This window comes from Watersipora subatra, chromosome 1 (assembly GCF_963576615.1).
Source record: "Watersipora subatra chromosome 1, tzWatSuba1.1, whole genome shotgun sequence".
NCBI lineage: Eukaryota > Metazoa > Bryozoa > Gymnolaemata > Cheilostomatida > Watersiporidae > Watersipora > Watersipora subatra.
This window is the reverse complement of record NC_088708.1, coordinates 6,640,830-6,668,264: the sequence shown is the minus strand read 5'-3', so window position 1 is coordinate 6,668,264 and position 27,435 is coordinate 6,640,830. Positions and strand designations below refer to the sequence as shown.

At 37.8% G+C, this 27,435-nt stretch overlaps 2 protein-coding genes across 10 annotated transcripts in view; one reads left to right on the top strand and one right to left on the bottom strand.

The window, feature by feature from the left end:
* The window catches only part of LOC137399565 (putative leucine-rich repeat-containing protein DDB_G0290503), a 65,731-nt gene extending 51,794 nt beyond the window's left edge, over window positions 1-13,937 (bottom strand). For all 4 annotated transcript variants that reach the window (XM_068085745.1, XM_068085757.1, XM_068085750.1 and 1 more), the window contains exons 1-8: window positions 13,476-13,937; window positions 12,828-12,908; window positions 12,594-12,659; window positions 12,191-12,345; window positions 10,517-10,589; window positions 7,173-7,439; window positions 6,447-6,708; window positions 3,739-3,953 (exon numbers count right to left, since the gene is read on the bottom strand). In XM_068085745.1, the coding sequence (XP_067941846.1) occupies window positions 3,739-3,953; window positions 6,447-6,708; window positions 7,173-7,439; window positions 10,517-10,589; window positions 12,191-12,345; window positions 12,594-12,659; window positions 12,828-12,908; window positions 13,476-13,586 (1,230 nt within the window). In that variant the 5' untranslated portion in view covers window positions 13,587-13,937. The remainder of the gene's footprint in view (window positions 1-3,738; window positions 3,954-6,446; window positions 6,709-7,172; window positions 7,440-10,516; window positions 10,590-12,190; window positions 12,346-12,593; window positions 12,660-12,827; window positions 12,909-13,475) is intronic.
* Window positions 13,938-14,140: 203 nt separating this feature from the next.
* Window positions 14,141-27,435, top strand: part of LOC137401898 (protein FAM13A-like) — a 60,274-nt gene continuing 46,979 nt past the window's right edge. For 2 of the 6 annotated variants that reach the window (XM_068088392.1, XM_068088375.1), the window contains exons 1-13: window positions 14,141-14,278; window positions 15,249-15,450; window positions 16,566-16,775; window positions 18,456-18,552; window positions 20,444-20,527; window positions 21,059-21,194; window positions 21,922-21,933; window positions 24,034-24,111; window positions 24,282-24,421; window positions 25,575-25,747; window positions 26,220-26,344; window positions 26,445-26,518; window positions 27,047-27,215. In XM_068088392.1, coding sequence (XP_067944493.1) covers window positions 15,249-15,450; window positions 16,566-16,775; window positions 18,456-18,552; window positions 20,444-20,527; window positions 21,059-21,194; window positions 21,922-21,933; window positions 24,034-24,111; window positions 24,282-24,421; window positions 25,575-25,747; window positions 26,220-26,344; window positions 26,445-26,518; window positions 27,047-27,215 — 1,500 coding nt within the window. In that variant the 5' untranslated portion in view covers window positions 14,141-14,278. Of the gene's footprint in view, window positions 14,279-15,248; window positions 15,451-16,565; window positions 16,776-18,455; window positions 18,553-20,443; window positions 20,528-21,058; window positions 21,207-21,921; window positions 21,934-24,033; window positions 24,112-24,281; window positions 24,422-25,574; window positions 25,748-26,219; window positions 26,345-26,444; window positions 26,519-27,046; window positions 27,216-27,435 lie in introns of all 6 variants that reach the window. The other 4 variants (XM_068088402.1, XM_068088386.1, XM_068088380.1 and 1 more) reach the window with 3 other exon arrangements.

Below are 27,435 nucleotides of genomic sequence, written 5' to 3'. Positions count from 1 at the left end.
GCAGACTTCTCATCCTTAAAACTCTATCCCTATCTATACTCTTTTCAAAGACGTGACTTGCTTATTTCACTTCGGTAGTATTCGGTAAGAATACTACTAGTAAGAAACTAGTACGTAGACGGTGTAGGCAATGATATACAGCCCTGCCCCAAGGATAGGCGACAGACATAATGTGGGCGGGACTTATGGGAGGCTGTATATCGTTAGTATGGGTAGCTGCAGAACTGTGCTGATACAAAGACCTCGTTCTACATAGTTGGCTTGACAGAATTACCGTAGACCGGTAGAATTGGTAGTCGGTACCCAAATGCTTAGACAACATTTGGAGAAAGTGAGTAGAACAAATTTTCAATTTTCGTTATTTGAGGCCTTTGAAACATTCATAATAATGCATCTGTAGCAGGATTTAAAATTTTATTCTAGCCAACATGAGCAAATACAAAATAAGATATATGCCAATAGAGCCGCGTAAGACTAGACTTTTATCGCAAATAGCCGATGTGAATACAAGAGATAGAGACAGGTTATATAACGCGTGACATCATTTTGGGCAAGTCTGGGCACGTTTTTGTGGCCTGAGCGTTTTTATGGCGATCAGACTTTTTCGATTTTAATCTTCAAATATTTTGGCAATGAGATCGCGTAACACAACAAACAACATATCAACTGATAGAGAGAAAAAAATGCTTTCTGTTAAGATCAACTCAAATTTGACGCAACCACATCTTTAAAGATCTGGCTATCGGTTTCATTACACATTTCATAACAATATAAAGTAATACATATTCAATAGATGGTAAAAATATACATGTACAAAGCAATATGTTTATAATAATTATTATCAATCAAGCTCAAAATTCTTAGAAATATATAACTTGGCTATTTTAGAGCTGTTTCTGTCACTTAACTCACTTTTGTTTACAAAAAATACATGCATATCGCTAATAAAATGTTGTATTTAAATCGTTTACGCCAGGATAAAATTCAATTCAAAAAGGTTTTATACCTTATCATTATACCTTACCATATCCTCTACCCATTATACCCAACCATATCCTCTACCCATTATACCTTACCACATCATCTACCCATTATATCTTACCATATCATCTACCCATTATACCTTACCACATCATCTACCCATTATACCCTACCATATCCTCTACCCATTATACCTGACCATATCCTCTACCCATTATATTTTACCATATCATCTACCCATTATACCTTACCACATCATCTACCTATTATACCTTACCACATCATCTACCCATTACACCTTACCATATCCTCTACCCATTATACCTTACCACACCATCTACCCATTATACCTTACCACATCACCTACCCATTATACCTTACACCATCACTTACACCTTGTTTTCTCAAATCGTCTGTCTGATATGCTCAGTTTAATCGCAAGTTTCTAAATGCTAAACAAGAAATAGAGTCTTCTATCTACTTTAATCTCCTCAATTTCCTTGCACTTGATGATTGCCTGACCATTGACAAACAGAAAATGAAGAGCCTATTGATATTGCACATCTAAAAATAGGTTAAACAAGTTACGTTTATTGTTCTTCAAAGACAGACATACGCAGACATTTTGATTAAAACAACATTCGCATAGTAACTCAATTAGGATGCAATTAATTTTTTCTCAAAATTTATTAACCATGGCACACACATACAGTGGAATCTCGCTTCTCGAACACTTCGGTTCTCGACCAAAAATTTTTAGATTTGTTCAACTCGGATCCCGACCATAAATTCGGCTCTCGACCAAACTGGAACATGCGCATTTGAATTAAACGTTCGGAACAGTTCCGGAAACAGCATGTTTACACGTTTAATGACGTTGTTATGAGCCACTTGCGGAAGGTTCTCAAAAAAAGGGGAGAAGTTTCGCATCATTAATTCTTTACAAAAAGGAGCCATCTGAGAGGACGTCGCCTCTACCGAAGAGAATTTCTAGGAACACAACTCCTCCAGTCGAGTTATCCTAAATTGTTTTGAAGGAGGATTCTTCTTCAAAGATGTGAAGTAGACGTGCCATTGTTTCTATTTTCTTTTTCACACGATTTTTGATGTAACTGACCGGTTGCATTTTTTTGCTGTTTCATTATCAATTTTTCTGCCACTTTTGGTATTGTATCTTAATCTTTAATGTTTTCGTTGTTTTAAAGAGCAAAGCATATGAAATGTTTACTTTTTGTTTTCTTTTTCATCCTCAAAGATAGAAAATCTTTTATTAAAGTTGAACACAATCTATATCTACCCATTTATATCTATAGTATGTAGCATGTAGTACAGTTTATGATGTAATATGTTAAAAAATACTTTACCAAAGTTGTTAAATCGACTTGGAAAGGATTAAAACTTACATATATTAATTCTAATGGGAAAACCTGTTTCGGATCTCGAACACGGTTTTCGACCAGCCTTCTGAAACGGATGGTGGTTGAGAAGCGAGGTTCCACTGTATACTCCTTTGCATCTTGTGAAACCAATGGCTCATACCAATGGCACAGATCGAGTATGACGTTTTTTTCCAATACTCAAAAAAGGAAATGCATGTTTTGACAAATTCCCAATTCATCAACAAGTGGAACGCATCAAAGATGATAAAAAAAGATGTTGACAGACCTCTTATTTTTAGTGTGTCTTCAACTGTATGCTGCACAACATTTCATAATGATTTTCATTGCCAAATTTCATTTTTCCAACTGTTGATCAAGTGTTTTCCTCAACCAATTCCTAACAGCGACGCTGACAAATCAATTATCGCAACAAAATATCAATATGAAGTGATCTTTTACAGGCAGTAGCGAAATGAATACGTTGTAAGTGATGCCAAATAGAATTCCAGTTTTACACCTCGTATTTAGAACACAGCCAAAACTATGAAAACCAAAAATTTGTATTATTTTTGTATGAACCATCTCAACGAAATATTTAAATGGAGTACCATGTTTTTGAATAGAAATTAGAAAAAAATTAAAGATTCCAGTTAGCTAATCAAGCATACCAAAACAGTTACCGTAAGCAAGATAGTTTTCAGATTTTTCTCGCACGTATTAGAGAATAAACTCTTGTCATTCCACCATTTTCTTAGCAAAGTTTACAACATATATCAAAGGGCCATATCCTCTCTGAATATTTGTCAACACACACTTACAATAAGCTATTGCCAACACCTGCCTTTGCAAAATGCTGGCCTTGATTAAACATGCTGATCATTTGTCATCGTTCAAACATTTTATGCTTGGCAACCATCAGATTGGAATAAATAAAAATACCTAAAATGTGACTCAAATGGAGACAAACCCACACAACAACACTGTGCATATGTGAATATACTTTTATTGCAAGTGATCATACTACTACCATGACAAATTCAGAGTCATAAAAATAGACACAGGGTCACATGGAAAAAATGACTTCAAAAAGTACTCTCACCGGCCAACACACGCAGGTCATCCTGTTAAGTATAGCATAGTGAAAGATTTGACTCTACAGTTCATGTGATGTCTTAGTCTTATGATCAACTAAACATATGTAATCAATTTGGTACAGATTGTATGACAAAATACTCCTGCATGCTAGAAACCAGCATGAAGTTTGGCTGGCTAGTTGAGGTTTTGTCACATCACATGCAAACCAATAACTACCCTGACTTACTGACAGATTCAAGCACTAGGTGCTGTATGTCATATTCATTTGATGCCCTTAGCTTACCTTATGTTCATCTGTTTCATTAGAGCCTGTAAGAGAAGTATTGGCAGCACTGGCAGCAGGAGGGTAGACAAATGCTGAAAAAGCTCCTCCAGAAGCGGAATCGGCAGCAGACACCGTTCGACCTAGAGATTTGTGCCCCGCTACCTTAGCTGCACTCGATATACCAGGTATTGAGAGACGCCTATTTAACGCATTCCCACCCGAATCGGCAATGCCTAAAAATAAAAGAAGGCATGAAAGTTTTGGGGTAGACCTGCTTCACCACTTCCATTAACTTCATCTTTCTTGTTGCTGAGAAATAGACTAGCCTAGCTCATAAAGTGATTAGTTGCGCTTGTTTGAATGACTGACTATACTACAGTAGTCATATAATGAATGGTCAGCAGCTTGCAGAAGGTGAGGAAAAGACTGGGTATAAAGCAAAACCTAGGCACAATGTCTATGTGAGCAGCTAGCAGCTACATTGAGCTAGTACCATTAAATGGTACTAGATTGGTACTCGATGTACAGAAATTATAGTAATAATAAAATTTTTATCATTGCTATAATTTCTGTGCATCATTTTTGACATCGCGGTTTCAAATCTACAACTCTCATCCGCAATAACTACCATTGTTACATGGAAAACTTGGTACTTACTATCTAAAAGGTATCTGGCTGAGCCACTTAATCAATGTAGTAACAGCAATAGTGCCCACAATAATGTCATAGGGTGTATTCTATCGCTCAACTGCTCTCTGTGTGAATTCCAGCCTTTGGACATGGCAACAGCCCAGCGGTGATGAAAAATATATCGATCATTTATCTCATCGGCATCTTGAGAAGCTCAGAAGCTTAATAGAGTTTGCTTCTGAGATTTATTAACTCTGTGTATCTACTGTCAACAAACTTTGGCTATGTAGTACATAGACGGGTCACAGCGGTCTGTACCATTACACTGATGTTTTTCAATAGACACTTCTAACTAAGGACACGACAAAAAGTTTATGAAAATCAAATAATTATATTCACAAATAAAAAGAGACAGACCCATTTATATTACAGACATTACAGATATTATTTAAGTGCAACAAAACCCAAAATTATAGCAGTTTTTACTCACATAAAACGCTGTATATGTATAGAAGATGCACTAAATATATTATATGTGAAAAGTTATACCTTGCATTGTTCACAAAGACAAGCCTTACCGAATTCACAGCATTACATGCAAAATCTTAATCCTGAGAGATGTCAACATCTCACTAGTCTCTCACATGCAAGACACCAACTTCGCAATCATTTTTCTGTTAAGGCTAACAACAGACAAGCATTTTGTCTCAGGCGTAACGTGGAAGACCTATGCAATTGGCCGTCACTTATCTACACATTGTTCTCCTCACATGAAACCCGTGTTTACGGCCAATTGTACCCATACCTAAAGGCTATTGTTGGATCATCTTGCGAGAAAATCGAGCATAAAAGCAGCCCTTGTTTACAGCTAGCGGGCTATCGGATGTTCCAATGTCTAGACCATAATAGTAGGCTAGATTTGCGGCTAGCTCAAATAAAAAGCAATAATCAAAGTGACTATAGATAATCATAGCCTACACATTCAGCCGGAAAGCTAGTGATAAATTTCGAAATCCATACCTGACAGCCCAGTTTTAAGTGCACAAAAGTTGATAATGGCTAATGATCTATGCCAAGAAAAGATATCAATTTTCACAACTGATGTAAAAAAATTTGTCACCGATGATAATCGATGACAAAAATTCCAAGTATAAGCCGCCTTTAGCACCTTGCCGAGGAATATGAACAATTTCATATTATAAAACTTTGAAGCTACCAGTGCTACTGGATGTGTATACGATAGCAACAAGATACTAACGCAAGGCATTAAACAGAATCGGTATGTGTCGGTTTTTTCAGCCTTTTCTTCTATTCCTTCTGTTCTAAAGGAAATACAAAATGCATATCCGGTCAGTTATTCAATTATAACCCTGTCTGTAAATATTTGATCAACTAACTTGCAATGTTGGAAGAGTTTTTGGTGTCAATATTAAATTCCTAAGTTATTGGTTAATCCATTATAATCAAATGGAAGAGTGTTCACAAAACGCGCCAGCGGATTAAGTGAGCTGATTGCAGATTAAAATACCCAGTATATGCACAAGTGGTCAATCTAGCTCTCCTTAAAGACACTTCTACTCGCACCAATGAAATGGTATGAAATTTGTGATGCAGTGTCTAAAACCAGTATGTTAGCTTTGTTAGAAGAGTCGTAATGTTTATGCCTCCGCGATTGAATGAAGGAGCTAATTCCCATAGGACAGATTTCCGATAACATTTTATTCATTTCTAACATATCCATCTTCATTGAAGCTTCTCTCCTAACCGACGGCTAATTCTTTATCATCTGTAATCTTTTTCTCAAAAATTCCAGCAGCAAATTTTGAAAAAATATAGCAGCAAAAATATATGTATAAATTCTACTGTCAATGATAACTAGCAGGTCGCTTGATGGGGAATTAAACTAACTGGCTTCCAGAATTTGTGATCATGCTTCAGAGATGATAAAATATTAACAAAAAATGTCATGGCTGATTTGTGAATACCATGACTGTTCGAGCTGCACTACTGTAGGTAGCCATAGTCGCCATCTATGCCGCTCAGTTTCATGTTAACATGGTTAGCCCTGTACACAGTACATACACAAATTCAGTCACCTATGCTTGAAGAGTCTGGAGAATCTGTGTTAGGAAGAGCGGGGGAGGCGGCAGCAGAAAGGGGAGCACTTGGAGAGACAGCTGTGGCGAGGGAGGCAACCGGAGAGGAAGACAGATGCGAAGTCTTGCCAGCTTCAGCGAAGTGCTGCTGGTTTTTGGCAGCTTTTTTATGTTTCATCGAGCGCACACTCGAGAAGGTTTCAGGTTCACCAGCCTTTCTGACTGGGAGGCCATCAATATTTTTGTCCTTGGAGAGCTTTGCCTGTAGCATGAGGGAGAGATATTGCTGAATGCATAGAGCATGTGTGACTAGTAATCCTTCACGAGAACAATTAGCTAAAGGCCGCATTGTTCTCACTGAAACTTTAGCTAGTATTAGAACACTGGAAACCACCAATCAAAGTTTTCAATTCTACGCTTCAGCGCGTAAATAGAAAAAGGAGAATTTATCAACATATGCTAATGTTTCTAACAACAAAGGCTTTAGATATAGAGAGAGTGCAATGACCCTACAGACACTCATATTAGAAGCCGAGCAATGCGAGGAATGGCTAAGGGTGGAACCATGCAACCTGTCTAAAATTTATAGTAGTTAACTCATGGATAGAAGCCAAGAAATGCAAAGGCTGCTGAAGCCTTGTCATCTTATCTCTTTTGCAAACACTTGAAGAAAGTGCAGAGTTTTCTGGCAGTGCCCGTCTTATATAATCTGCTCTAGTAACTTACCGTTAACTGAGTCTGAGAACCCGCACTGGATCCATCTCCGAGCTTCTTGGCGAACTCATCCTCCGCAAGCCTTAAATCGCTTGGCCTCACCTCACTTTTACTGCGGCGCACATCCCTCTGCTTGTACCGGCCCCTTGTCCTGCTTGACCTCTCATACGCATCTCCGCTATCTTTGCTATGAACACTGTCTGCATCCTCATCGTCTGAAACGGATTTCTCGGCCCCACTGGGAAAGTAGGAATGGTGACGAGCAACACCCCCTATGCCCTACGACACATAAAAAACATGGGTGAAACACCAGACATTGCTATTAACCGAAGCAAGATTTCTATTCCATAGCTGTCCTCCACTATGATAAGCATTCTGCCTACCTATGAAATCTCTTGGATTACAAGAGCGACATATTTACGTTTTTGCAAACCGCTGCTAATGCATAACAAAAAACATGACATATGCCTGACTCACTAAACGTTTTGTTTTAGACATCTGCTCCTTATCTTCAGGCCATTTCAATATCCTATCTGCTTCTCACGCTTCCCCTCCCTTTACCCCCTTAAAACCGCTAGCCATGACACCAATTTAATTGAACAAAGGTTGATACATGCAAATAAAACATCAGCAAAAATAATTGTTAAACTATCATTGCAATAATGAAGATCAGTAATAATCGGAAAACAATATTGTAACAAAACAATTTTTAAGATTTTTCTGATAAGAAGTTTGTTCGTAAAAGAAAATCAGTCCTCAAATAACCACCATACAGTTACTGCTACTAAAAAGCAGAGAGGCAAAGCAATAAATATAGAAAATAATTCTGATTGCAAGATGTCTCCTTAAACAAAAACTTGAACAATTAAAGAAACAAAATAAAAAAGGTACAATTTCTTATGCTTGGAATCTATGCTACCAATCTTGACAATGCTTCTACTTGCCCTGTACGGCCGGCCTCAATTATTACCCTGCCATTCATCAAGGCGTTGAGTGCAACATCCTGAAATTCTAATGCAAACGGTTGAGCTTTGTAATTTCATGAGCCAATTGACAGATATTGTACCAATACATTTTAAGAAGATCGATCTTTCAGAGAATTGATGAAATCTTGGTTATAGACTGCAGTTGTTTGATAACCACATGCAACAGCCTTTCTTATGCATTCCTATACGCTGGAATTTCTTACCTATTCCACACCTGCCGTCCTAGTTAAACAATGACATTTTATATTTAGCAATACCAATAGCAAAAACTCATCTATTTTTGAAGTAAATTCTTTACGCCCTCAATGCCGATTAGATAACAATTAGACAATGAATGGAGCCAGCAGATTTGATACATTTGGAAGCAGATCCCTTTTATGAATATGTAATAATTATGGCATCCAATTAGCATAAGATATACAGCTCTGAATAATAAATTGAATGGCCCTGCAATATGGAGCATTTAGCAATGAGACGGAATAGACAACATGCACTACACACTCCCAAACCTTGAGGCACCTAGCATAAAGCCCTAACCACACTAGTAGACACGCCACATACTACTACAGTACTCTCGAGCCATTCTTATCATCCCAACATGCAAAGAGACTATCGAGCACGGGACAATGTGAGGGAGTGACTGCTGCTGCCTGTCTCTCTAGCTACGTGGTAAAGATAACACACTTGGGCAGCAACCCAAAGACCTGCAATTCTAGCGTCTTACAGACTCGAGGGTTAAGCTAAGCGGCTATGATATAAATAGCTGCCACAGCGCAACCTCTGATCCATTGTATCAACTCTAATGTAAGCTTAACAGATCACTCGACTGAAGTATCAGTGACTTCCAGTCTACCCAGTCAGTGACATTGGAAACTGGCGATCTGACCAAAGGGGCCAGGCATCAAATGCAAGCAGCGAGTAAGGATTCCTCGGCTATCACCACACAAAAGACTGGATTAGTTGAATCGATTCAAAGAACAGCCAGTGTGAACTCGGCCGAATTTTTAATTTTAAGTTTTCTAGGAGTTTAAGAGCTATCCTGCGCAGCAGTGATGAATGCTAGTAATTCAGCATGCAACCTACAACCAGTTGTAGTACAACTCCTGCCAGCACCACGAGTTGGGGAGTTTTAAACCACACAACATGCAGATAAAACAGCTAATCCACATTCTCTAATAAAGCTAAACAGGAGCAACAGGGAAGACACGTGCGCAATAGGCCCCTGCAGTGATATGGTGTGGCAGCGCTGTGTGCAGACATGCGTGTAGTTACCGTGTCGACGTCAACTTCAGCAACAGCCTCCTCAGGACACTCTGAGCCCTAATATTATGTAGCAGAGGAGTGAGATAGAGTCAGAACTTGTAATTTCAAGACTACTAATTTCAAGACATTACTCTTTAGCAGCTCAGCTTCAAAGGGTATGGCACAACGTTTAATCAATTTTGGTAACTTAGCTATTGGTTATGTACAAACTAAATTTGGATATATTTCCCACCAGTTTCCCTTGTGCAAAATGATATTTTTCAAACACTGCCAATTACGGTTTTTTATAGCTTTCAACAATTGGGTTGTTCTCATATGTCTATTGCAGCTAAAAAGAAAAAAATCTATACTTCTGTTCTGGTGCGCTTGATAGCAAAAACATTAAAATTGAGTACGGAACATAAATGAATGTTACGGGTTTTGGCAAGAAAAATATAACTTATCTCACACTGATATACAATGACAGAGAATATATGTAAATTCTTTAGCAATATGTACCTAAGGAATTCAGATCAGATTACAAAGCATCTGAAAATAAAACAATAGTAGAATATGGTCTCTGAATAGCCTTTAATTAACCTGAAGTTTGACATAAAGTTTGGATAAACAGAAGTAAAATTAAACAATCTAGTAGCATTGAAGAATGCAGCTATCACGATAATAATCTGCATTTATCATTCACTCAAGCAACTGCATGTGTGCACATGTACTAAATGGTAAGATATAATCTTGAGAAGAATTCACTCTGGATTACCATAACGCCTTACAAAATGCGTAGACGGCTGCTGTCATGCCTCCTTCAATTAAGGTCAGGTAATTGAACAGATGACTAAAGACTGCTTCTTGTTATGCGCTCTATATACATGGAATGTTATACATGTACATCTGTATCTCACCAGTAAATTAAAAAACAATCGAATAGCATCACCCGAGGGCAATCCTCAGTTCCACAGCGCAAATCACGCAAAATAAAATTATGCAAATTTCCACTTTATATACACTGGAAACAACCAAACAATTCTACTAGAGGTAACCTCCCACCACAAGGAGTGCCCGCCATCATCCGAGGCAATACTATAGCTTGCATAAATAAGAAGCTCAACTTACTGCTTTGCTGCCTGGACTTCTTTTCGTCTTAATTGTAAGACTTCGAGGGTACATGACGAGAACATCGAACCATCTACAAGTGATATCATCGTCGAGTATTTCATCATTACATTCACTCATGGACTAGAGAAAATGCGCAATGGCTTATATAAAATGAGATTGGAAACTGATGGAACATCTCAAAACTATACTATGAAATACTAGCAAATCAACAATCATTGCGAACAATGAGAATTGCAACATCATTTTTAGTAATCCAATATAATGAGATTTGATTGAGAAACGGTCGTCTCCAAAATGACTTGCGTTTCATGTGTTAAGGTGAGAGTAAAAACCTAACAAATTGAATAAACATTTTATAAAGCGTTTTGAGAATTTTAACTGCATAATGTAATAAGCGTAATGTAGTAAGCATATTGTACTACATAGCAAATAAAAGGTGCGTTCGGAAGGTCAAAAGGCAACAAATTTTGTAGAAAGATTTTTTCAAAGCACTCGAATAAATTTTTGCAATTTTAACCTTGATATACGTGATTGTGTTTATAACACTGTAAGTTGTAGGTGCTGTAGGTGTTGTAGGTGCTGTAGTGATTAGTGATAAGTGATAAGCCCTATACAGCCATACAACCATACAACCTCACTGCTGCTATGAGTCTATAATGAGAAACACTTGAACTAGGAGATGAAGTTGCTCATTTGGTGACTGGCTGATTTGAACATTCAACAAATGATTTATGATTGCCTGCAAAGCTAATCACTCGGCACTTTAACCGCGCAGCCCAGTTGATTACGTAACCAATACCGTAATACATTTCATTAGTTAAAGCCAGGTTCACACTATATGGCTGTAGGTCTGCGTTTTTCGTTTTTCCTTTCGGAGTTCATCGTCAATTGTGTGAACCGTAAACCGATGTCATCGACAAAGCAACGTGAACATGAAATATCGGGAAAGTTTGACAGTGGCAAACTTTCCCGATATTTCGTCGAACATCGACAACCTCTTCAAATGTGAAAAATTTCGGCGATGGTAATGCGCGGTCGCCGATAGCGTGATTTATTGCCGTTTACGACCGTTATTGCGAGACTATTATTTGATTTCAGTCATGCGAAAATAACGAAGTTTCTTCGCGAAAATTCACAAATGAAAATGAGAACACTACGTTACTGATGCAAACGCTGACGGGTTTGTGATAGTGTGAACATCGTTATCATCGACAATCACCAAAGTATTGTGGAATCAGCGCCTATATAATGTAAACCAGCCTTTAAGGGTTACACTTCTGGAGGCAGCCAACTTAAACCAGAAATCCACCAACAATAGAATAAAATGTTCTTCATTTGAGTGAAGTTTGGTTGGATTAAAAACTTTTGCATGAGTTCTCAGTGCTCAGTTCTATTAGTCGGTCTGAGAGAGCTCGAACGGAACAGGCGAGAAATGAAGGATTGTAAAATCAAATGCACGTGATTGATCGTGATCGCTGATGTACAATCCCAACTCGACACTTACTTCATGTCTCAATATATTCATTCAACGAATTATTTCTACATTCTAGTTATCCATTAGTAAAGTCTAAGAGCGCGATTAGAGTGAGCAAGAGACTGCCTCTTGAGCTAATAGAATAATCAAGGCATCCGTATTCAATAAAATTATGGCTGGCGGTTATTAGCACCCACCTTTGTATCTCATCTTTGCTTGTCCCTTTCACGTAGGAGGACGGTTGATTCGGTACAGTTATGCCTATGGAATACTCATGACCTGTTCGCTCCTCTGCATCAAACACATCTGTACATTTGTTCATGTCAACCGAGCCTTGCGGTATGGTCCCAGGCTGCAAATACACAGAACATCGGTGAGACAGTTTTCTCTTAACAAAAAGGACTTGCCCCTTTTGCATGTTACAAAGTTAGATAAGCTGTTTAAAATGTGTCTTTCAAGTTCACATTCTGGAGACTTATGTCACTATTAGATAATACAAAAACTAATTAATATAAAAACTAATTCTTTTATGCAAGATATCAAATATCTTTTCATCAAGCCAGTCATTCTGGTAAGCCAGAAAAGTAAGCCAGCACTCACATTGTCATCTACCGAGTACGTGAGCTCTCCATCGTCGTACAAAATAAAGAATCTTCTCTGCCACCTCTATAAACATAAACCACAATGAATTCAATGTAAAACAAAGCTTGTATAAATATTACCACAAATAAATAAACAATTACTGTCACTGTTAGATCACTGGCATGCTACCTGACCAACAGTAGCACAGACTGCATAATACATGTAGATTGTGAAGTTAATCATACCCAGTACCTTGGTTCGATGCAGAGGATTCGAGAAGTCTAAATCTGGTGATACAAACAAATATGCACATTTGGATATCTTTCGAGCTGCCTGGAAAATATACCAAAATAAATTAAACATCAAATTATGGCAATTCTATAACGGGTAGAGTTTTGGAGGGAGCTTGCGAGACAACCAAAATGAACTGTCTCAGTTATCTCCTCATCGCAAACATCGTTGACACAAAAATAAAGCAATTATGATTACTACTTATGGTTAATTGTGAAGCATAGTTCACTTGAGAACTATTATTTTATTGGTATTTAACTTTGTTACCCTGATTACTTGCCAACAGCATTTAATTCTAGACAGTGCACAATCAACATAAAGGCACCAGTTTACAATACAATATAACAGACGCACTTAGCAATTCGAGTGAAAAATTAGTTGACCTACAAATATTTAGGTCTAGGGCCTATCAGTTACGTACTACTACCAATTGAATTTGTTGCTAATTTATGGCTTAGACTGTGTATGTTTTGAAGCTTTTTAAGCGTACATGTTAAACACTGCACCTTTACAATCTTATTAGTAATCTTTATTACAAACTAATTTAGTACAGGAGACTACAAGCATGTACACTAGAACTTACACACCAGTGAAAAGTCATATACTCACTTTGCTGGACTCCAATGCTTCTGCAGTATGAGCTTCTTTAGCACCAAAACAACTTTGACATTTTGTTTTATTGAATAAATTTGGTACAAATTTTCTGCATCGTGCAGCCATAATTATAAATATATTAAATTACTTCTAAATAACCACAATAGTGACGCTACATAAGCCGATATCCGATAGAGGTGATCCAATCTTTTTTTCAATGATGCCGTTTACTGTGATATATTTTATTGTAGAGAGTAACAAAATGTTGTTGCTAGAAATAACTAAATATATCCACGACAGCGAACGAAACGAAGCCGAAAGTTGAGTTGGGTGTTCAAGGTATATAATCTAAACCTGAACACAAACTACTGTCGTATTGATGTACATGTTAACATTAAGTTTTACAAATACTTTCTCTTTTGAGCTTACTAAACAACGATTTAGAAGATCTCAAATGTCAACGAGAATTCACATGATAAGCTCATCACAAAACTGCTAAATAGCAAACATTAATGTTAAGACGCACGGCATGCAAACGTTCTCAATTGATAGCGTCTCGTCTCATATACTCTTTAGAACGTGCAATCGTTATTTACTATGAAACGGAACGAACGCAAGCGCCAACTACCGGATGCTCCAAAACCAGAATGTGATTGGTCGATTAGAATGTGGCAAAACATGGATACCGTAAAACATTTGACTAGTAGTCTTATTACTTGTGTAAATTTTAAAAACGAGGGAGTAATCAAGGATTATAGCTATGTGCTGCTAGCTTTACTATATTATTAGTAATTTGCGTTGAGCAGTCTTTAAAAAAGGTAAGAGCGTCAATAGATCTTTCTGAGTGTGCTCCAAGTAAAACAAGCAAAGTTTCAACGTAAACTACATTAGTTACATTTCTATTTAAAGCCTGTTTCAGAATACAGGTCAACTAATTATGATTAACATGTGTTTAATTTTAGTATTATTGACGCCAATGTAAAACAAAAGTGTTTCATCTTTCAAATAGCAGATCTCTAAGCTACCTTGTCTCAAAATATTCGTCTTTGTATGCTATGTGTAATGTATGCTGAAAAAAATCATTGTTGCTATGAAAGGCTCAACAGTTTTACAACTACCGGGGCAAGGGTAGTATTTTGTGGGCTTTGAAGAGAATTTAAAAAAAGGTAATATAAAAATTATACCAATTCTCTAGGCTAAGCTTAAAAGGCATTTCGTTATGGGTGGTAGGCTACATGGAACTCGTTAAAGATTATCGCATTGCTACATCGTCTCTGCGTGTGCTTCATTTAGGCTTTATTTATTTGTTGTGTGAATTTACTGACCAAAGGAAAATGACTAATTTTCATTATAAGCAAAGCCTTTCTGATATCCTTGTATGCGTTGTTATCCAAAACCTGAATTTGCTTTCTTTATGCGATCTATTTTTGATCTGCTGAAGCAAACTTTTGTGCTTTTGGCAGGTTAATTGCATTGCTTGTCAATGCAATTGATGGTTAGGGAAGCTCCTAGTCCATGTTTTTTCTACTTTTGTTATCTTGTTGTAGGCTTTCCTATTATATGTTTCCATTTTTTATTATAAGCACAAGTTGCTGTTAACTCCTTTTTAAGTTGTGATTTTATACATGTATTACAAATTATTCTCAAATAAATTTTTACATGACTGTTTTCATGTGTCTTATAGTTTGACACGGAGTTAAAAGTATAGTGTTTGCAGTGACACAACAATAGGTGTGACATTTCGTGGAAATGCCAGTTGGTGATGTTATGCTATTTTTTGCATTTTAGATGGAAAAGCTGAAGCAAGTGCTACATTCTCCCCTCAGTAGGCGTAGGAATGGAATGACCAAAAAGGTTTTTGGAATATCTTTGGAGAATTTGATGAAACTGCAGACTACGCAGTTGAGCACTACAGAGGATAGCCCATATACTTGCAGTTCAAATGTACCATTTGTAGTAGATCGGATATGTAGGCATATATTTGCCAATGGTAAGAGGCTTTATGAGTAAAATGGACTTAATCAATATGACATAATTCTAGCCTTAAAATAACAACAGTTATTAGCTGTGGCTGTTCACCTTGGCTTCTTAATCTCTAAGTGCCAGCATGAATTCTTATGACACCGCATAGTGAGGTTTGTTAAGTGTTGAATGGTCTTGAAGCATATACGTATATATATATATATATATATATATATATATATATATATATATATATATATATATATATATACTAGTTGATTGCCCGGTAATAATAAAAAAGTCTGCGCAGAAAAATTATTTTTATTTAACATATTTAAACAACATTTACATTTTAACTTTTAAACTTCATATCATAAAAGTGTTTTTGCGCAGTTCAAATGAAGTAAGAGAAAAAAATTAGCAATCAGTACATGGAATTGTGTGTATAAAAATTTTACTGTTGCAGCAGAAGCTGGTTGTATTCAAAGTTTTGATGGGCGATATTAGTACCTCTCAGTACTGGTCCACACGTTAAAATGAGTTATAGGACTGTCTTTGTCTGATACTTTGTCTGACCACATGGTGAGAGAATGTAGAGGTAACTCCTACTCCAGATAATACATTTGTTCACATGGAAAGTATTTAGCTTTTACAGATTTACCGAAAGTAGGAGTGTAACGGCACATTTGAAATTGAAATGACACAATTAAAAATTGCGAAGTAAAAAATAAGCAATAGTGAAAAAATGAGCTTTTAAAAAATTTCTAAATAGTAAAAGGTAATATTAATAATAATATGTGCATATTCAATGCATGCAATCGCGATAAGGATAAACCTATATATAAGAGCTTTAGTGATGATAAGAACGGCTTAGCCTAGTGGTTATGCACGCTTGTTTGTAGGCTTGCGATTTGAATGTTGTGAGTTAAAATCCTCTGCTAAAAGGATTTTTGGTTTCTAGAATTTAATCGCTGTAACTGACGAAATCAACAAAACAAAAACACCAACAAAAAGACAAATAAACACTGAGATTTATATAGATGGATAGAAGATAAATTTATGGATATATATTAATTCTGTCACTGAGTAAGCGGACGTAGGGCCATACCCCGCTTTTTACTGACTGTTGCTAATGTGCTACAGGCATTGAAGAGGAGGGGATATTCAGGGTGAATGGAAATACACGGGTTATGGAAAAGTTAAGGGAGAGTTTTGAGAAACATGGAGATGCTGATTTAGAATCTACTGAGGACATTTATGCTGTTGCGGCACTGCTCAAACAGTTTTTGAGAGATCTTCCAGAGGCTGTCATACCTGAACAACTATCTAGTCAATTTGTCAAATACCAAGAAGGTTTGTACCAGAGTAGAATTTTACTTTACGTAGTCCATCTCACTGATGATTATTGCCTGATAACTATTACCGCTAGTCCACCCTAATAATTATTACCTCTAGCCCACTGTGATAGTTATTGTTTTTAATTCACCCTCGTGGCTTTACCTCTAGTCCACCCTGGTAACTATTACCTCTAGTTCACCCTGATAACTATTACTTCTAGTCCACTCTGATAGCTATTGCCTTTAGTTTACCCTGATAACTATTGCTTCTAGTCCACTCTGATAACTATTACGTCTAGTCCACCCTGATAACTATTACCTGTAGTCCACCCTGATAGCTATTACCTCTAGTCCATTCTGATAACTATTACCTCTAGTCCACCCTAATAGCTATTACCTCTAGTCCACCCTGATAACTATTACCTCTAGTCCACCCTAATAGCTATTACCTCTAGTCCACCCTGATAACTATTACCTCTAGTCCACCCTGATAATTATTACCTCTAGTCCACCCTGATAATTATTACCTCTAGTCCACCCTGATAACTATTACCTCTAGTCCATTCTGATAGCTATTACCTCTAGTCCACCCTGATAACTATTACCTCTAGTCCACCCTGATAGCTATTACCTCTAGTCCACCCTAATAACTATTACCTCTAGTCCACCCTGATAGCTATTACCTGTAGTCCGCCCTGATAGCTATTACCTCTAGTCCACCATGATAATTATTGCCTGTAGTCCACCATGATAATTATTGCCTGTAGTCCACCCTGATAAATATTACCTTTAGTCCACCCTGATAACTATTACCTTTAGTCCACCCTGATAATTATTGCCTGTAGTCCACCCTGATAACTAATGCTTTTAGTCCACCCTGATAACTATTACCTCTAGTCCACCCTGATAATTATTGCCTGTAGTCCACCCTGATAACTATTACCTCTAGTCCACCCTGATAGCTATTACCTGTAGTCCACGCTGATAATTATTACCTCTAGTCCACCCTGATAAATATTACCTCTAGTCCACCCTGATAACTATTACCTCTAGTCCACCCTGATAATTATTGCCTGTAGTCCACCCTGATAACTAGTGCTTTTAGTCCACCCTGATAACTATTACCTTTAGTCCACCCTGATAATTATTGCCTGTAGTTCACCCTGATAACTATTACCTCTAGTCCACCCTGATAATTATTGCCTGTAGTCCACCCTGATAACTAGTGCTTTTAGTCCACCCTGATAACTATTACCTTTAGTCCACCCTGATAATTATTGCCTGTAGTTCACCCTGATAACTATTACCTCTAGTCCACCCTGATAATTATTGCCTGTAGTCCACCCTGATAACTAGTGCTTTTAGTCCACCCTGATAACTATTACCCCTAGTCCACTCTGATAACTATTATCTCTAGTCCACCCTGATAACTATTACCTCTAGTCCACCCTGATAACTATTACCTCTAGTCCACCTTGATAACTATTACCTCTAGTCCACCTTGATAACTATTACCTTTAGTCCACCCTGATAACTATTACCTCTAGTCCACCCTGATAACTATTACCTCTAGTCCACCCTGATAACTATTACTTCTAGTCCACTCTGATAGTTATTGCCTCTCATCAGCTCTGGAAGATATCGCCTCTACTAACTTACAACAGACTTACTGTAATCATGCTGTGTATTTTTGTAGCTTCCACAACTGACAAGGAGCAATTTCCTGAACGACTTGTACAACTGTTAGATCAACTTCCAAAGCCTAACTATGATCTGCTAAAGTATATTAGCAGGTAGGAGTTATCACCTATTACCCCTTCATAGCTAGCATACGAAAGTATACAAATACCATTGTTACATGAAACGTTCAAGTGTGCCTCAAACTGAAAACTTAGTAAAATAGGAATGACAGGAGTTGTCTATACAATTATCAATAGAACTATTCGTATCATAAATGTATGTCATAGGTCGGAAGGCTTTAGATTGATTTTATATGTAAATAAAATGCCTGCTGCAATGTTATTTTGAGTCTGTTACGCACTGCACAACCATGAACTTCCTCAAATTAATTATACTTGTTAACATTGTTTGCCGAGTAAGACAGCAGCGTTAGCAAAAAACCTTTTTTTTTAAATAATAAAAATCAGTTTTTTTAATTTAAATTGATTTTTTGAAAACACCAATTACCAGCTTTTTTTCATAGCCGCTAACATGATATTATTTTATTTTGTTGAAGTCTGCCACATAAAAACATTAGCAACATAACAAAACAACTTTGCATCACTTTAATTTATTAAAAGTTGTTTTTATTTTAACTTTGACCAAGTTGCACAGTTCATATTTACAGTAGACCATGTATAAGTCCCATTTTTTCACATGGAAAAAATCATCAAACACTATTTTTTTAGGATGATTTAAATCATTTGATTTTAATCGGCTAACCCTGTAAGACAGTAAAATTTATGTGTAAGTATTCTGTATGCATTCTCAAAATGGAAGGTAATTTTGGTGAGTTGTATGAGTAGGTCTGTGCTGAATTAATCAATTGTCATTACATCTTCCAGTACTTCTTTGTGCTTAATTCTTATATTTGCTGATGAATTGATTAAGACTTTATTTCATCACTAGCTTGATAGTAAGAGTTATGTCGAGCATTGATTAAGTATTTTGAATAAGTAATTTTGAGTTTATTGTTGAGTGAATCTTTAGTGAGTTTCTTCATTTTTTTTTATCGTTACTCATGAGTTTCTTTACTCACTTCTGAACTGATTTAAATTTATGTTTCATTTGACATTAAAATTTTATTAAGTCTTACGTAAAGTTTCTAAAAAGCTTAGCATTTTCTTGAGCTAGATGAGTAGTTTTATGCTGAATTAATTATTTTGATAATATATCGGTGTTAGTGTTTGATATTGCCTATGACTTGAAGCATGCTGCATTTGTATATTGTTAGAATAGCTAATTGAAAAGGGACCTACAACTTTAAGTAAATGACAACATTATACTGTCTTAGAAACTGAAGGGCAGCGGCACTCTCCACTACTGGAGCGACCCCCCTAGTGAGGCACCCGCTAGTTAGGGCATCCGCTAGTAAGGGCACCCACTAGTAAGGGCACACACCAGTAAGGGCACCCACCAGTAAGGGCACCCACCAGTAAGGGCACACACCAGTAAGGGCACCCGCTAGTAAGGGCACCCGCTAGTAAGGGCACCCGCTAATAAGGGTACCCGCTAGTAAGGGCACCCGCTAGTAAGGGCACACACCAGTAAGGGCACCCACCAGTAAGGGCACCCACCAGTAAGGGCACCCACCAGTAAGGGCACACACCAGTAAGGGCATCCGCTAGTAAGGGCACCCGCTAATAAGGGTACCCGCTAGTAAGGGCACCCGCTAGTAAGGCCATCCGCTAGTAAGGGCACCCGCTAGTAAGGGCACCCATTTCAGGGCGGTCTAGCTGGCAGCCCACTTGTGAAGTACTCAAAAAGAATTTCGATAGTGGTTCGCCCCAAACTTGGTCACCTTGTGTAGTCCATGTAACAACGGTTAATCACACGAGATTATCAGAATGTTGTCTATAAATAACCGCTGTCATACTTAACAGATTATTCCTTTGCTCTCACTTAGCTCATCTGATCGATACTGCCTAGAATCTCACTAAATAAATTGTATTCATTGTTATGCAGGTTCCTAGTAGATGTGGCCGCTAAGGACAGTAATAGGATGTCCCCTATGGGTTTAGCCATAGTCTTTGGACCCAACTTATTCAGGTTGGTAGAGGCGTTGCCTTGAAAGTACACTAACGCTGTTTCAGTACGAATTATAAATGGTGGCTTCATAAAGTTGGAATCAATTCCTCTTTTGTGCTTGTGATCTAGGATATCGCCCGCCACCGTATACCATAAATGCTGGTGTCATATTGCGAGTTATGTTAATCAGAGGCTCTGAATTGAGTCGTACTATTGTAAGATTTTGCAGTTTTCTTTAGCCTTTTATAGGAAAACATTTCAAATGCTGATTAATACATGTATTCTATTTAGGCAATTGTTTGCTAGCAGCCTGCGTGCACTGAAAAGTTCATCAAAGGCCAGTAACTCGTCTGCAGCGTATTCAAGACTAGACCAGCGAAATGTCATTTGCTATTTGATGTCATAGCAAGGTTATTTTCTAAAGTTGTGATTCTAGCTTATATATCTTAAATTAGTCTACAGAGTGAATGACCTGTGTAGAGGTCTTGTGAACCATTTTGTGTTAGGCTAAGTTGGTACTCAATAGCCGATGTGGCATGGCATGTGTTGCAGGTGCTCCGCAGGTATAGAGGGTCTAAGAGATCAGGGAGTTATAAATGAACTAGTGTGCAAGTTTATCATCGACTATCAGAGTTTGTTTGGAGAGCTGACCGAGCCAGGCCCATTCACCATACCCTACATTCATCAGGTAAGTCGCGCTGTTTTACTTCCTGCTGCTGTGCTAACCTATCAGTTCGTGCATGCCTGCTGCTGGCATCAAGGTTGGACAACTTCTCTTGCTCAAAGAATTTTACACAAACTTCTGGTTGATTCTATCAGAAAGTATTTGTATTTTTCTATTATTTGTGATTGTTTTTGATGTTTGAGGTTGTCTGATTGCCAGGATGTTTCAAGATTAAAATCAGTAAAACCTAATCGTGATTAAAAGCTCAGATCAAGCGGAAGTGCGATTACGAGTTCAATAGTTGCTAAGAGACCGATAGAATATGGGCGCATAAGTTCTGCAAATTGAAGACAATAGCCGATATCAACTATCGCCATGATAACAACTAGTGGCGTCATTTTGCACATATTTTTCTTCTGAGCGTTTTATTCTCGGTAAAGTTTTGTCGATTTTAATCTTGAAACATCCTGACTGTCAGATTGTTTCAAGCATCAAAAATAATCTCCAGTGATAGTGAAATGTTGATATTTTCTAAACAATTTACTAAAATTTTGTTTAAGTTCATCTTTAAAGAGACGCAGTGGAATAAATTTACAGGTACAAACAAATTTTAACAAAAAAAATAGAAACTGGTTCTCATTTATGTCTAAAATGTTGCGTTTTATAATACATCAGGAGCAGTGTTGCCCCTGGTTGTTTTGCATCCAGCGATTTTTTGCACCTCAAGCTAATGGCTGCCACTCTATTACAGCAGCGACGCAAGGTAACGCACCCAACATATGCTACTTGTCTTGTGCTGCCTCATGTTGTCCTATTCTTTCATTCACTCACCAAATGTATTTTGCTATTAAGCAGGTATAACTTGCCACCAAAATGGGTGCAAATGATTTGTTTGCCTCTGTTCCATCTACACGTAATTGCTAGGTCTATGAGTTGTGCATTGAAGTCATTTTCCCCTGAATATATAGTAAATCAGTAATATCACATTTCAATTGTTATTATTTGATATACCGTAAAACCTCTAATTGAATGCCACCTCTATTTGAACGCCTTTTCTATTTGACTGCCACTGTGAGAGAAAGGTTGGAAAATAGAACGCCATCCTTTAATTGACCGCCGCCTTCATTTGACCGCCACTTTGATAATCTTTGATCTTTATGTACCCATAATATCAAGTGATCAGTAGAAAAGTGTCCACAAAATCGTATTAATAATGACTCGGTTACATCAATAATAATTAATTCTTTCGTTGTCCAAGTCCAAACCTTTTCATGTTTTTTTTCGTTACAAATTTGAAAGCAACACCATCAAAATAATTAATCATGGTCTCAGGCTAATAGTAGTTCTTTGTTTAACGCGGTCTTGTTACTTCGAAGTGCAGTATATCAAAAAGGTTTACGTTCACGATGGTAGATGGACGACTAGTTTTAGGGTGAAGGTTGCGTTTACCGAGCATAACTTTTACGCGTTGCATTTGTGCTGAATGCAATGTGTAAAAGTTTTGCTCCGCTCAAAAAATTGTTTAGACGCTAATATCGACTAGTTCAGCAGTGCAGAAGAAGAGTTGTGGTCAGAAGACATTGTGGAAGGTATTGGACAACCAGAAGATGTTCATTCCATCGAAAGCAACAATCAGAACGCAAGTATCCGAGGAAACGACGGAAATATTTTTGTTTTAGAACGTTAATTTTTGTTTCTACATGTATTATAAGTATGGTTCGTTTATGTCACTTGTTCATGAATATATATTTGTAGCATTTGGTAGATTATCATTATATAATTTATAAATCTGCAGATTTCTAGCATATTATTTAATAGCATCATTGTGCTAATGTGATCTTACAATGGATCGACGCTCATAACTTCTTTTCTATTGTACATAAAAAGCTAGTTTTGGCTGCAAACTGTAGCAAACATACTAATGAGCGCAATGAGCTTTTATGAAACATTATTAAATATAGCTATAAAATATAAATATGTCTTCAAATTGAGATTGAAATAAAAGTTGAAAGCTCCAACATCCAACAGATTGCAAAGCAGGACACTGGCTATAATATCATCGCAGGTTAATTGCAAGCAATAGATATTGACTGGTAGAGATATTTCTTGGTTTCTCAATGAATATTTATTAAGAGATCTTTGACAAACTAAAGTAAGTTAGCAGATTTACTGTATCCAAAAAGTTCAATATTGCTCCACTGAAAAAAAGGGCAAAATATAGGTGACATTCACTTCGCCTGTAATAGGGCTAAATTTATCTTCCCAAAATTCTAATAAGCCATTTAAAAAATACAACGCCAGCTTCCATTTGAACGCTACCTCTAATTGACCGCCACTATAGAGGAAGGGTTGAAAAATAGAGCGCCATGGCATTCAATTAGAGGTTTTACGGTAACCCTGGTTTGATAGCCTCGAGTAGACACGCTGTTTGATAGTTATTAATGGCGAATGCTGGATCATAATAGCTGTAAAAAAGGTTAAAATAACCTCGTATGCAATTGTGTCATTTGCTACAATATGCTACGTAGTTGATTCCACCGCTCTACACCTCGTCTTACATCTCTACCACATTTATTTCTTTCTTACCTGAGCTATACAGCAATTTACAAACATCCCTAAGTTAGCTCTGGCTCGTCTTCAGTGTGATATTTATGATGTATATAACCATATACAGATACGTAACAGGTGGAATGGATGGTAGGTCTCACTTCCTTTTAGAGAACACCCTTTTATTATTGGCTGAGGTGGCAGTCTCCGCAGCTGTAGTCGTCGCTAGGACACGCTGAAGGGTTGTAGTAAGCTAACCTTCCCGCATGTCTAACACTAACAGCCGCTGACTTACCTACTAATGATCTCCTTTTAGAATAAAGAAAAAAAGAAACAGCCGCCTCTGCGGCCACCGCCTCCCAAACTCACTGTCAGCAATCCCTCTGTGTCCGTGGTGAGTGGTAGCTGACACTCCGAATCTTCGCTGTTAACAGTTGATTAGTTATAACTCTAAGTTTCCTCTTTTCCGTGTGCCACGGTAACACCTTCCTCTGATAACCCTTTGTACTAACCTGTTTTATTATTATTTATTATTTTATCAACACGAGATTTGTCTTAATGTAGCCATTAGAAATGTCGGAGGACCTTCGACCGACTACCTCTTTTTCACAAGAGTTCATGGAGCGCGCATCACCATTCACTATTGCAGATGGAGATGGCCACAGCAGCATCGCTTCTCCTGTTCTGTCAGCGGTAGCCTCTGAGTAAGTCTCCAGTCCAATTAGCCACTAAATACAAATATTGTCGACTCTTTGTAATGTCGCCACATTTGAGGAGTGAAAATTTGTAGTATCGACCAACTCTGGGAGCTATTTATTAATGGAGAAACAATTTTAAACTGCCATAAAATATTAGGCTTAGCGCCTAATTGCAAAATATATTTCTTGCTGCGCAACAAGTTTTAAGGCTAAAATTTAGCTTTATAAAATATATAGCAGTATGACCACTAAGGTTGGTTATATGTGCAATTGCCATTCTATGTAACCACTAATGACACATGTTGGCTCAAAGCTTGGAGTGCATGTTTTAGGGTTGTCTGTTCCGTGTTATGATCTGATAATTCCGGTTAGTGTAATTGTAGACTATATTACTAGAGATGGCAGCATCCGTGCACCTGCTTATACGAGTACAAACACGGTAGTATCTACATTAGCCAGATTCAGTAAACATGACCTTTGACATGTCATGTTTTCCTCTTAATGCTATTGTCTCTAGTCTACACTGAGAGCTATTGCTCTATAATACTATAATGCTTGATCTCAGTAAAATCTATATCTTGAAGACTGGTTCACACCGTATTGTCGCATGTTGTGGTTATCCACTCAGCGATTATCCATCAATGATGTTTCCCGTAAACCGATGACATTTCTGAGGCTATGCGGATATTCCGGAAACATTGCAGCTGTCAGACTTTCTCAATATTTTGCCGAGCATCTATGACAGTCTGCGCGATGAGCGCCTCCTCGGCAATGGTGATTGGCTGCCATCGAGTGCTTAATCTATATTTCTTTTCTCAAAATTTGCTAGTATTTCATCGTTTCAGCGACCGCATTGTGTAATGAGTGCACTATGTCGCGCACTATTCGCCAATAAATTCGCTGATGAATTTGTGATAATGTGAACAATGTTATCACAAATGATCAGCGATGTATTGTGGGAATAACACCGACACGCGGTGATATAGTGTAAACCGGTTTGAAAATCTCTAGATTTCCAACTGACGAGTTTTCAGTCAGTCAGAGCAACTTTGCAGTTAGCTGTTTTGACTCAACCGTAGCAGGCTACTGGCTGGATTCAATATTGTGTATCAGTAGTTTCATATAGTTGACTTAATACAGCTGGCTGTTCTTTGCACAGGCTCGTTACCAAGACAATCTCGGAGGCAGTTCTAGAACACATATTTTCAGAGAAGGAAGTGCTTTCTATATTTGATAACTGGGGAGAAAGTGATGATATCAACAGTCGTAACAGCACACCACATAGCTTAGGCTATCACAAGCACCAACCCTCTCACGACTCCTTGCATCCAGGTATTTCTCTGCAATATTTTGTTGCTAGCACACCTCACTATATTATCAAGTTAAGCGTACTCCCATGTTAGCCAATCAAAAATATGATAAGAAGAGTATCCCCATTTTAACCAATCAAAGGTATGTTAAGAAGCGTACCCCCATGTTAACCAATCAAAGGTATGATAAGAAGCCTACTCCCATGTTAACCAATCAAAGGTATGATAAGAAGCATGCTACCATGTTAATCAATCAAAGGTATGATAAGAAGCGTACTCCCATGTTAACCAATCAAAGGTATGATACGAAGCATACCCCCAAGTTAACCAATCAAAGGTATGCTAATAAGCGTACCCCATGTTAACCAATCAAAGGTATGATAAGAAGCGTACCTCCATGTTAACCAATCAAATATAGGATAGAAAGTGTACTCCCATGTTAACCAGTCAAAGGTATGGCCGCTTGAGATAGTCGCTTGTATGTTTGATTGTAGCAACAGCTAACACTTTAAACCCTCAGCCTAGGCCACGAACCATGCCAGACCACCATGAGGAGAACACTGGGCCTCAGCCTAAACCTCGCATGCAGAAAAAGTCTCAGAGCAACCATGCTGTAATTGTAAGTGATAGAGGGGTAAGGCTCTAGTTAGTTTCTTGGGTAGCGATTTTTATTGGTTCAGCGTAAAACTGAGCTGAAGGTCATTTACATGTATGTTTAGGTGAATGATGAGCGCACGAGCACTGAGCCACCAACACCTAAGCCCAGAACAAAATCAGCTCCAGCCAGGTCAAGGTTAGTGAGGACTCGTTAGCATACTTCTAGTATAGCCATGGTTAGGTAGTACAGGTTGAAATTTTAGGCTCTGATCTGTTATATAAAGGGTGTTTATTAGATTATCAGCACGTTAAATGACGTGTATGTATATACCATTCTACTTGCCCTCAAACAATTTATTTTATCGCGCAACTTCTCGACTATTACTCGCTCATTGCTTATCATTTGATTTCAAATAAAGTTAATAAAGTGTTTTGTTATTTATGCACTCAGAGCTCCTGAGGTGTGGCTAGCTCATTCCTCGCACTTGTGACCCACTCATCGCCCTTGTGACCCACTCCTGCACTTGTGGCCCACTCCTCGCAGTTATGACCCACTCCTCTCACTTATGGCCCACTCCTCACACTTATGGCTCACTCCTCTCACTTATGGCCCACTCCTCACACTTATGGCTCACTTCTCACACTTATGGCGATTATCTAAGTCCAGATCACTCAGATTCTGCTTTAGCATTAGCATTATTCTGGGGAATGGCGTATTTTGTAGACCTCTTGGAGAAGTGTTCCACGAAAGCATTGACATCCCTTTGGTCAGTAACAAGGCTGGTGAGTCTGGAGACAGCCAAAGTAAAAGAAAGGAAGTCATAGCTTCTAAAAATGTCGATGCTGTTGATGAATTTGACACAATTGCAGCATCTGTGACCAAGTTGCATCACGTGAGTGGCTATGCGCTCATCTTCTTACTACCAAGTTGACCAATAAAATTAATACCTACATATTTCTGTATGGATAAGGTTTTGTAGCATTAATTAGCATGCATCATTTTTGGTAGCTGCAAATACATTTTCAAAACTAATTGTGATTGCTCACTGCAATGATACGAGCTGCCCCAACTTCTTTTTTGATGAATTTTGCTGAAATCTTAGCGGACACCAA